Genomic DNA, 11,398 nt, shown 5'->3' on the forward strand with positions numbered 1-11,398 from the left:
AATTAATATTACTTGATCTCACCTAAAATAATTCATCGTTTTTTTTTTTACTCTAAATCTGTATTTATTTACTTAAAAAGTTTTAATGGAGTATAGTTGATTTACAGTGTGTTAGCTTCAGGTGCACAGCAAAGTGAATCACTTACACACACACACATATATATACATATATCTGTCTCCGCTGTCTGAGACTCCTCTCCTGTACAGGCCTCTGTGGTGGAGCGTGTGATCACTGAGTGGAGTCCCCGCGCTGCACAGCGGGTCCTTGAGTCCCCGTTTCGTGTGTAGCGGTGTGTGTGTGTCGGCCCAGTCCCCCGTTCATCCCCGGGCCCCCTTATCCCCTGGTAGCTGTGAGATTGGTTTCTGCTGCTGTGACTCTGTCTCTATTTTGTAAATAAGTTATTTGTACCACTTTTTTATATTCCACATATGAGCGATATCATATGATATTTGTCCTTCTCTCATTATGACGGTCTCTCTATCTATATTGCTGTTACGTATCTTTAGGTTTTTCCTCTCTGGCTTATGCATTTGGAGTTCTTAAAAGACCTTTTGTTTTCCAAAATTATAGAAGTATTCATATCTTTCCATTATAGTTCTATAGCTTTTTTTGCATTTACATCTTTTGATCCAGCAGGAATTTATTTCATCTGGGAATCTAGCTCATTTTTTTCTTTAACAAATTGCTTGCAAGTTGGCCAACCCCATTTAGAGAATAAACACCTCTATGCAGGGTGCCCTGGACTCCGGACCTGGACTCCCTTTCCTGTCTTTACTAGGTCTTACAACAGGTTAGTTGGTGTCGACATTAATACTAACATTGGTGTCTGACATTATGGTCCTGTTTCTCCTCTTCTTCAGAATGTGCTGCCTCTTCTCTAATTGTTATTATTCCAGTGAACTGTGAAGTTAAACAGGAAGCCCACAGGGATGAGCTCCTGATGGATTAATGTGGGGATAATTGGTACTTTTGCAAGACTGAACACTGTTCCCCGACAAGTGGCTGCTCAGGCCCCAAGGCCCGTCCCCCGCTTCACTCTCCAGCTTCCCCGCTCTCCCTCAAGACTGAGCCCCAGAGCCGCGTCCCCCTCCCCTGCCGCCCCCGCACCGCCCCCCATGTGTCCCCAATGCTCAGAGGCCCTCCCACGGCTCCTGTCACCAGGGAAGCCACGTGTGCTGTGGTGGCCACAGGCTCATCGCTTCAGGTGTGAGTCCTGGCGACCCTACCAGGTACCAACCGCCCTGTGAGCCTGATTGCTCTCTGATCTGTGTAGGTGTCAGAGTAAATGGAAGTTGACTGCATTTCTTCTCCAAGTAACAGCTGGCCATTTGAGTGGTTCTGAGCTGTTGAGAGCTCTAGGTAGTCACTGCTTATACATAGGGAAGCTTTTGACTTACATGTATTAAGTTTCTCAGCTATCAACTCACTGACTTTGCTGTTCTTCAGTGGCAAATCATGTCCGACTCTGCAACCTCACTGCAGCATGCCAGGCTTCCCTGTTCTTCACTACCTCTGGGAATTTGCTCAAACTCATGTCCATTGATTCAGTGATAGCTTCCAACCATCTCATTCTCTGTCACTCCCTTCTTCTCCTACCCTCAGTCTTGCCCAGCATAGGCTCTTTACCAGTGAGTTGGCTCTTTGCGTGAGGTGGCCAAAGGATTGGAGCTTCAGCTTCAGCTTCAGCATCAATCCTTCCAATGAATATTCAGGACTGATTTCCTTTAGGGTTGATTGGTTTGATATCCTTGCTGTTCAAGGGACTCTCAAGAGTCTTCCCCAGCACAGTTTGAAAACATCACTTCTTTGGCGTCAGCCTTCTTTATGGTCCAGCTCTCACATCTGTACATGATTACTAGAAAAGCTATAGCTTTGACTAGATGGACCTTTGTCAGCAAAGTGATGCGTGTGCTTTTTAATATGCTGTCTAGGTTGGTCATAGTTTTTCTTCTGAGAAGCAAGCGTCTTTTAATTTCATGGCTGTAGTCACCATTTGCAGTGATTTTGGAGCCCACAAAAAGAAAGTCTCACTGTTTCCATTGTTTCCCCATCTATTTGCCATGAAGTGATGGGACCAGATGCCATGATCTTAGTTTTTCAAATGTTGAGTTTTAAGCCAGCTTTTTCACTCTCCTCTTTCACTTTCATCAAGACGCTCTTTAGTTCCTCTTCACTTTGTTTCATTAGAGTGGTATCATCTGCATGTCTGAGGTTGCTGCTATTTCTCCCGGCAGTCTTGATTCCAGCTTGTGCTTCATCCAGCCCAGCATTTCACATGATTGTACTCTGCATAGTAATTAAATAAGCAGGGTGACAATATACAGCCTTCACTTACTCCTTTCCTAATTTTGAACCAGTCCATTGTCCTATGTCTGGTTCTAACTGTTGCTTCTTGACCTGCATACAGGTTTCTCAGGAGGCAGGTCAAGTGGTCTGATACTCCCATCTCTTGAAGAATTTTCCACAGTTTGTTGTGATCCACACAGTCAAAGGCTTTATCGTAGTCAATGAAGCAGATGTGTTTCTGGAATTCTCTTGCTTTTTCTATGATCCAAAGGATGTTGGCAATTTGACCTCTGGTTTTTCTAAATCCAGCTTGAACATCTAGAAGTTCTCAGTTCACGTGCTATTCAAGGCTAACTTGAAAGACCTTGGGCATTACCTTGCTGGCATGTGAAAATGAGTGCCATTATGTGGTAATCTGAACATTCTTCGGCACTGCCCTTTGTGATTGGAATGAAGACTGACCTTTTTCAGTCCTGTGGCCACTGCTGAGTTTTCCAAATTTGCTGGCATATTGAGTGCAGCGTTTTCACAGCATCATCTTTTAGAATTTGAAATAGCTCAGCTGAGATTCCATCACCTTGACTAATTTTATTTGTAGTAATGCTTCCTAAGGCCTGCTTGACTTCACACTCCAGAATGTCTGGCTCTAGGTTAGTGATCAACCATCGTGGTTATCTGGGTCATTAAGACCTTTTTTTGTATAGTTCTTCTGTGTATTCTTGCTACCTCTTCTTAATCTCTTCTGCTTCTGTTAGGTCCATACCATTTCTGTCCTTTTGTGCCCATCTTTGCATGAAACATTCCCTTGGTATCTCTGTTTTCTTGAAGAGATCTCTAGTCTTTCCCATTCTGTTGTTTCCTCTGTTTTTTTGCATTGTTCACTGAAGGCTTTCTTATCTCTCCTTGCTGTTGTTTGGAACGCTGCATTCAGATGGGTGTATATTACCTTTTCTCCTTTGTCTTTTACCTCTCTTCTTTTCTCAGCTATTTGTAAAGCCTCCTCAGACAACCAGTTTGCCTTATTCCATTTCTTTTTCTTGGGGATGGTTTTGGTCACTGCCTCTGTACAGTTTTATGAACTTCCTTCCATAGTTGTTCAGGCACTCTGTCTACCAGATCTAATCCCTTGAATCTGTTCGTCACCTCCACCGTATAATTATAAGGGATTTGATTAGGTCAATTGAGAATGGCCTAGTGGCTTTTCCTACTTTCTTCAGTATAAGTCTGAATTTGGCAATAAGGAGATTATGATCTGAGCCACAGTCAGCTCCAGGTCTTGTTTTTGCTGACTGTATAGAGCTTCTCAAGACTGTGAAGAAGGCTGAGCGCTGAAGAATTGATGCTTTTGAAGTGTGGTATTGGAGAAGACTCTTGAGAGTCCCTTGGACTGCAAGGAGATCCAACCAGTCCATTCTGAAGGAGATCAGCCCTGGGATTTCTGTGGAAGGAATGATGCTAAAGCTGAAACTCCAGTACTTTGGCCACCTCATGCGACGAGTTGACTCATTGGAAAAGACTGATGCTGGGAGGGATCGGGGGCAAGAGGAGAAGGGGACAATAGAGGATGAGATGGCTTGATGGCATCACTGACTCGATGGACGTGAGTCTCAGTGAACTCTGGGAGTTGGTGATGGACAGGGAGGCCTGGCGTGCTGCGATTCATGGGGTCGCAAAGAGTCAGACATGACTGAGCAACTGATCTGATCTGACCTGATCTGATAGAGCTTCTCTCTCTTTGGCTGCAAGGATATAATCAATCTTATTTCAGTATTAACCATCTGGTGATGTCCATGTGTAGAGTCTTCTCTTGTGTTGTTGGAAGAAGGTGTTTGCTATGACCAGTGTGTTCTCTTGGCACAACTCTGTTAGCCTTTGCCCTGCTTCATTATGTACTCCAAGACCAAACTTGCCTGTTACTCCAGGTATCTCTTGACTTTTTACTTTTGCATTCTAGTCCCCTAGGATGAAAAGGACATCTTTTTTTGGTGTTATTTCTAGAAGGTTTTCTAGATCTTCATAGAACCGTTCAACTTCAGTTTCTTCGGCACTAGTGGTTGAGGCATAGATTTGGATTACTGTGATGTTGAATGGTTTGCTTTGGAATCAAATTGAGATCATTCTGTCGTTTTTGAGATTGTACCCAAGTACTGCATTTCAGACTCCTTTGTTGACTCTGAGGACTACTCCATTTCTTCCAAGGGATCTAGCCCACAGTAGTAGGTATAATGGTCATCTGAATTAAATTCACCCATCCCTGTCCATTTTAGTTCACCAGTTGCTAAAATGTTGATGTTCACTCTGGCCATCTCCAGTTTGACCACTTCCAATTCACCTTGATTCATGGACCTAACATTCCAGGTTCATATGCAGTGTTGTTCTTTACAGCATTGGACTTGACTTTCACCACCAGACACATCCACAATTGGGCATCTTTTCTGCTTTGGATCAGTCTCTTCATTCTTTCTGGAGCTGTTTATCTGCTCTTCCTCAGTAGCAAATTGGACACCTACTGACCTTTGGGTTCATCTTCCAGTGTCGTATCTTTTGCCTTTTCATCCTGTTCATGGGGTTCTCAAGGCAAGAACACTGGAGTCGTTTGCCATTCCCTTCATCCGTTGACCACATTTTGTAATAGTCCACAGACTCGGGTTTGCCAGTTATACAGGTGTGTCAGCTGTAAATAATGTAATTTTTTTACTCTTTTAAAAATACTTATATGTCTGGCAGTTGAGTGTTTATAGTATGTAATCCTTTTCTAGGTATATTCATTTTTAATGTTTAAATTCTTGTTGTGTCCTAGTTTTTCAGGAGACTCTCTTAGAGAGTCCAATTGTTTGGACTCTTTTTCTCATTTATTTCTGGTTTTGCTGCATTGTGGACAGAGTAGCATATGTAATTGATCACTATTAATCAGCCTTATTTAAGATAATTTTGTTGGTTATGGCTTGACTACTTTATCAAATCCATTTTAATGAAGAGGTTTCCTTCTTTTAGCTGAGAGAATTATGTGTAGGGAGTTAACAGAAAGTCAGGACTCTTATGTGACCTCAGATGCGATAGCAGAGAAGCAGAAGCCTGACCAAAGTTGTAGTAACAATGGTCTGTTTTCTCTAAACCAGGAAAAAGCAGCGGTGGGGTCACTGATTAACCTTGCAGGAACCTACGTTTCTCGCTGCCACCCAGCTTCTCAGCTTAAAAAACAGGTATGTGGGGAGGGGTGTGCAGGTCCACAGTTGTAGAGATTTGACGGGTGCAGGCCGCCTCCTCCAGCCCGGCTTCGGGTCCCCAGACCTGGCTCTGTGGCTTGTGTGCCTCCCAGATGTGTGGCCTTGGCCTGGCCACTGCATCTTTCTGGGGTCTAGCAGTTGAGGTGATGGTCGGTTTGCGTCCTCGGTGTTTTTAGTACTTTGTGGGTGACTGCGTGCCATTAACCTAGGACCTGTCACAGGTGTTGCTTGGCAGTGGTGAGGGATGTCAGCTTCGTCTGACCAGCTTTCGTTAACCTGTAGATTAAACAAGCAATAAGCTTGTGAGCATCTCTACCCGGATATTGTGATTGGAGAGTGGCTCAGAAACTTTATTTTACATATGGCAGGAGGTACCAGGGAGCAAGGTGGGGTCATGTCCAAGAATATAATCGTCACAATAGCTGCTAGTAGAAATTCTGAAAGGAAGCTGTAGAATCAGTGCAGAATGGGTTGGGGAGCTTTGCAGAGGTGTCGGAGAGAAGCCGAGCCCGGAGTGGACGGTCCCCAGGAGTGTCGGGTGGGAGGGGCTGTCGACACTTCCTAAGGATCTCATGTTTTCACCTGCCTTCCTTTACCTGTGTTGACCAAATAACAGATGCCCACCAAGTTTTCATATGTAGCCTCTGTAACAATTTTACAAATACGGTGTGTTAGGTGCTGAGCTGTGAGGGGAGCGTTGGAGCTTGGCCTCTGCTGCCTTTGCCCGAAGAAGCTGAAAGGGAGCCTGTGCGGTGAGTCCTCACAGAAGCCTCGCAAGGCTCTGTGAACCTCAGCTCCAAACAGTGTCTTCTCTGGCAAGACTGTCAGGAGACAGGTCCCAAGGAGGAAGTACTAGGGCTAGGTGCTGGAGGGCTGAGACTGGGGGTCTCAGGGCCCAGTCGTGGGGGAAGCGTTTGCAGAGACCTAGGGCTCAAGCATGAAGGCAGGCCTCCTGGGCAGGTGGGTGGCATCCAGCAGAATAGTCAGTTGGTGGTGCCTCTGTCATTTACCTTTACCTTGGTCTCCTACATGGCTTTTTCATTTCATTTTGGGGAAAGCAAGTTGCAGATGAAGTGCTTTGCCCAGGGAACCACTGAAATAAACATCAGTTTGCACTGGCCCTAATTGGGCAACTGCTCTTTGTCACATGTCTTTAAATGTTTCCTGTCTTCAGATCAGAAGGTGATTCTGAAACAGATGTCTGCAGCTCTTTAATCACAGAAATCGTGGCTGAGCTGTGTTGCCATGTGCCTGAGACACACCGCGCTGCCCACCTCCCAGGGCCCCTTCCTCCTGAGGAGTGAGTCCAGGGCGCCCTGGGTGCTTGGGCCTGGGGGAGGTGTGTTGGGTTGCAGACTTCGCGGAGGAGCTGTCAGATAAGCCCTGACAGTGCGTGTGGCGACAGAGATTCTCACGCGGGATCTGCCGAGTCTGACGCCTGTGACACGGCCGCGGCAGGTGTGCAGGCCGCCGGCCCGGGGCAGACAGGCCCTCAGGACCCGCTCTCCACCCCGCAGGTGGCCCCGCCTGCTCCATGTGCTCTGCAGCATCCCCGTGCGGACCCTCTTCTGCCCCCGAGCTGTCCTGGAGGTGCTGGCTGTGCTCCGGAGGGTCAGCGCCCACTGCCGCCGCGTTTGTGGACAGGTAGCCGTGTGCGTGGAGCTGAGGCGCAGGCAGTGGGAGGACCGAAGCCTGCGCTCACGGCAGAGGCGGAATTACCTGCGTCTGGTGCGCAGGTGCGTGCTGCGTGACCTGGTGGGCGGAGCCCTGGTGCGCAGGTCCAGGGCCTGCTGAGTGGAGTATCGTGGGCGGAGCTCTCCTGGGCGGCTCTCAGCTGACGGGCTTCTGCTCCCACTTCAGAGAATGCTTATTTTCGAGAAAAATTGCAATAAGTGTCACTGCAAATACCACCTGTAAGTTTAGAATATGGGTTCTAGAGACCCAGCGAATTTTTGGATTTTAAAGGTAACAGCAGATTTACCCGGCGGTGCCGGCAGTGTGTATGTAGAATGCGCTGCGTCCTCACGAAGGCACCTTATAAAGGTGATAAATATTTAACACTTACTGAATTTTAACTGATCTTATGTTTTTAGTATGAAGCTTCTGTCTCCGATGCTTTACCTGATTTTATTGCTGATTGCACTGGAATTGATCAACATTCACATGGTTCTTGGGAAGAATGCTTCAGAATACCAGCAGTACCTGAGGTCAGTGTGCACACTTTAGAACACCAGCGGTATCTGGGTCCGTGTGCACACTTCAGAACACCGGCAGTATCTGAGATCACGTGCACACTTCAGAATACCAGCAGTACCTGAGGTCAGTGTGCACACTTCAGAACACCAGCGGCATCTGGGTCCGTGTGCACACTGCAGGAGGTGAAGCTGTGTGTCAGTATTTTGAGTCGTGCTCCCTCCTATCTGACCCTGAACTGCTCTTCTCTGTGGGTTTCAGTGCAAGTCAGTGAGCCTTTAGAGCTGACAGTTCAGAAAGCTGAGTGATCTGCATGTGAATGATTTTGGAATCCCTCCCTCAGGGCCACGGGAACTCTGTCCAGACAGCGATACTGGGAGGAGGCTGTGGGGAGGCTGCACCACCCTCAGCTGCGCGGACTCCCGGAGCCTGGTCCGGCTCTAATCTGTAGACGGTCTGCTGCAGGGCCATGTAGGCACTATAGGGCAGTGCCCCCCGCCCACTGGATGCCAGCAGCCCCCAGTCGTGACAGCCACAAAGGGCTCAGACGCCCCCAGTGCCCTTTGGGGGCACAGTCACCTCAACTGAAAGCCACAGTCTAGATAGGGGGCTGTGGATATTCATTGTATTCTTTTAACTTCTAAGTGTAAAAATTTCAAAAATTCATAGTTGGAGACAATTTTGGGCTACTTGGGAAACTTTAAGGAGAACTTGGGAAATGTGGATGTGGCCCTTCTCGCCAGTCAGAGGGCGTTCCCTGTGGGCTTCCTGGTGAGTCATCTTCCAGCAGAAGCCTTTCAGCAGCGATGGCTGCTCCCAGCAGCACGTGTCTACTGTGGAGGGGGGTGGCCCCTCTGGCGGGGGGTGAGGCTAGTGGGGTGGAAACAGGAGGCGCAGCCCTCGAGGGTCCAGTGTCTTGAGGGTCTGTTATGTGAGTGTGGTCCAGGCGGCCCCTAAGGTCCCATCAGCAGAGTGTCCTGCGTGGGCCTGGGAGCGGGTGCGCTGTGTGGCGCGTGGACGTCCACCCTGCACACTGACGCTGGCGTCCTCGCCTTCATCCAGGTAGCGTTCTCTCGTTTCCATGTTGTATGTATTTCCTTTTCTGGAATCTTCAGGTGAAAATTACCTAGAGTACTTCAGTTGTGATTCCAGAATGAAGGGGATACAGTAAATCCTTGTTGCATTTACAGTGGGATAGATAAATTACTTTCTTTGTTTGAAACAGGTTCTTAAAGTGCATCTTGCAGTACACAGAGAACCTTGCAGCTTGCACCAGGCAAGACAGGAACAAGTGGGACGACGCTGTCCGTCTCACACACACGGCCTTGTTGAAGATTTGGACTTTTATTGAGAAGAAACAGATGTTAATGCATTTAGCCGAGAAATCCACCATTAAAGTCGTCTGATAAGTCAGGATGCCTCGGGCTCTATCAGAAACCCGACTGACTGTGTGAACTTCATAGCCTGTGAATCGAAGACCCAAGGGCAGGGTGTGTTTCCAAGGGCAGGTGGTTTCGGGACCCTGCTCCAGCAGGGCCCCAGGCTTCCTGCCCTGCAGTTCTCCAGTCGCCTTCCGGCTGCTGGTGTGAGCCTCAGGTGGATCCCTGGGAAGCAGTGGCCGCAGCAGTTTGGGGCCTTGTCTCCCGACTGCGTCCTACGCAGAGGAGAGTCTTCTCACTCAGCCGTCACCCAGGTGTGGGTGGCCACATCTTACTGGCCATAGTGCTAATCTTGAAACGACGGCTGTGACCAGGACCCTGCCCTGCACTCATGGGTCAGGCTGGGTGGACATCCACCCCTGGACCAGCCACTGGAGCACGGCGGGAGGCCTTGGGCCAGTCACCCCGTCCTTGGAGCAGAGGGTGAGGTGGATGGGATGCAGAACTCGCTGGAGAGAGGTGGGGAGGAACAGCTCCTGGAAGGCCCTGGGCAGCAAGCCTGCCGGTCAGCATGTCCCCGGGGTCCAGGCCTGGCAGGTTTAGCACAGCCCCTGGGAGGACAGAGTGAGACGGGCTGCAGACCCCCCAGGTCAGGCTCGCGGGAGGCCCTGGGCAGCCACTCCGGGAAGCTCCTCGTCCACAGCAGCAAGGCGGGAGGGCCTCCAGGAGCCCCTGCAGGGCTGCCCTGAAGTCCGAGTCTGTGTCCCCTTGGCTGTGCCCCTTCCCCGCTGGCCGCACAGCCTCCTCCTGGCCTTGCTGGCGAGTCGGCCTCCCAGGAAGGGCGGCCTGCCACGTGCTCTGGCTTCTCTGCCATCAGAGGTCGGTGGGGAGGCTGCCGTGGGGCGGGTGGGGCCACGTGACCAGACTTTCCTGGTCCAGCTGTCGCTTCTCCAGTTCAGCAGTGGCCACCCCCTTGTAACTGAACTTACAGGATAAAGACGGGGTAAAGACGTGGGTAAAGACGGGGACGCCTCCTGCTTCTGTCTACTGTGACGCAAGACCCCCCACGTCATTGCCCCCCTCAGAGGAGGTCCTGTGGTCGGTCACAGCCTCCAGGCTGGACTCAAAATTATGATTTAGAGGATAACCGCTCGTAACCCCGCTGGTGTTGGCGCTGGAATGGGGCTGGCGGGGAGGGAAGAAGCGGCCAAGCTGCGTGGTGACCACGGGACCCGAGGGCCGGGCCCCTGGTCTGAGGAGCCCTTCCTCTCTCATCGCTGCCTCCTCCCTCCGCTGCTCACCTCTGGTCGCTGGTCCTCACCTGGTAGGTCGACCCAAACCTCACTCCTCAAAGAGCTTTCCCGCTAGGAATCTGGTAACTGTCGTTGTCCATTGCCTTTCACCCCTGGAGATGGGGATGCTGGGAGCTTTCCCAGGGCCCCAGCCTGGGCCACAGCTGTCCCCAGGGACATGGGGAGCAGCCCCCCCAAGTCACAGCCCTTTGTCCTTTGCGTCCCTGGCAAGGTTGCCCTGAGCCTGTCTGTGGCAGCGTTTTCTTGAGAACAGAAGCGTCCAGGCCAGTGGGCTCCCAGTGCACCGCCCCCAGCCATGGTTCCAGTGGGGCCGGGGGCTGCTCCCCGCACCTGCCGCCGTGACTGTGTACTCTCAGCACGGACACAGCCGTGGGCACTGCCCTCCCTGCTGCATCCTCCGGGGGCTGCCGCCCTCCTTGCTGAGCACTGGTGGCTGATGTGACGGGGTGGGGGGTTCCCTGCATCACCAGATGCCAGGGGCGGGCCCTCCCTCCTCACGCCCCTGCACCCCTCTGACCCCCTCGTGTTGACCCCTAGGCTCATTCCCCTGGGCCCTGACCGCTGACCTCCCTGACCCAGTGCGCTCTTCCCGTGGGTCTCCCCTCACTGCGTGGTCCTTCCTGGCACTTGACCCGGAGCAGTCCCTGCCCCCGCTGTCTTGGGGCCGCCGTGTAGCTGGGCACTGCGGCTTTGCCCTGCAGGTGATGTCTACAGCCTGCAGAAATCACAGAACTCTTCACGCTTTGGGCAGCCATCACGGTAGGTACACAGGTAGGTACATGCGAGGAGGAGTGAGCTTGTCACTGTGACCCCCACCGTGGAGCAAGCGGAGCCGGCTGCTGCGCGGTGGGGGTGTCAGCAGGTGGAGAGGGGGGTACTCGAGGGGGGCTGCCTGATGCTCAAAGGTTCAGACGCATCTGCAACTGGCTCCGTCAGGAGGAAACTCAGAGCCCTGGGCAGAGGCAGGGTCCTGGTCTGTGCAGGGTCCCCAGGTCCTGG

At 50.8% G+C, this 11,398-nt stretch overlaps 1 protein-coding gene across 13 annotated transcripts in view; it reads left to right on the plus strand.

Annotated features, from left to right (window-relative positions):
- The window catches only part of ERMARD (ER membrane associated RNA degradation), a 29,088-nt gene extending 19,968 nt beyond the window's left edge, over window positions 1-9,120 (plus strand). For 12 of the 13 annotated variants that reach the window (XM_070796584.1, XM_070796583.1, XM_070796577.1 and 9 more), the window contains 6 exons: window positions 5,407-5,490; window positions 6,190-6,266; window positions 6,689-6,814; window positions 7,032-7,250; window positions 7,608-7,721; window positions 8,933-9,120. In XM_070796584.1, coding sequence (XP_070652685.1) covers window positions 5,407-5,490; window positions 6,190-6,266; window positions 6,689-6,814; window positions 7,032-7,250; window positions 7,608-7,721; window positions 8,933-9,113 — 801 coding nt within the window. In that variant the 3' untranslated portion in view covers window positions 9,114-9,120. Of the gene's footprint in view, window positions 1-5,406; window positions 5,491-6,189; window positions 6,267-6,688; window positions 6,815-7,031; window positions 7,251-7,607; window positions 7,834-8,932 lie in introns of all 13 variants that reach the window. The other variant, XR_011568605.1, reaches the window with a different exon arrangement.
- Window positions 9,121-11,398: the final 2,278 nt, after the last annotated feature.

This window comes from Bos indicus, chromosome 9 (assembly GCF_029378745.1).
Source record: "Bos indicus isolate NIAB-ARS_2022 breed Sahiwal x Tharparkar chromosome 9, NIAB-ARS_B.indTharparkar_mat_pri_1.0, whole genome shotgun sequence".
Classification (NCBI taxonomy): Eukaryota; Metazoa; Chordata; class Mammalia; order Artiodactyla; family Bovidae; genus Bos; species Bos indicus.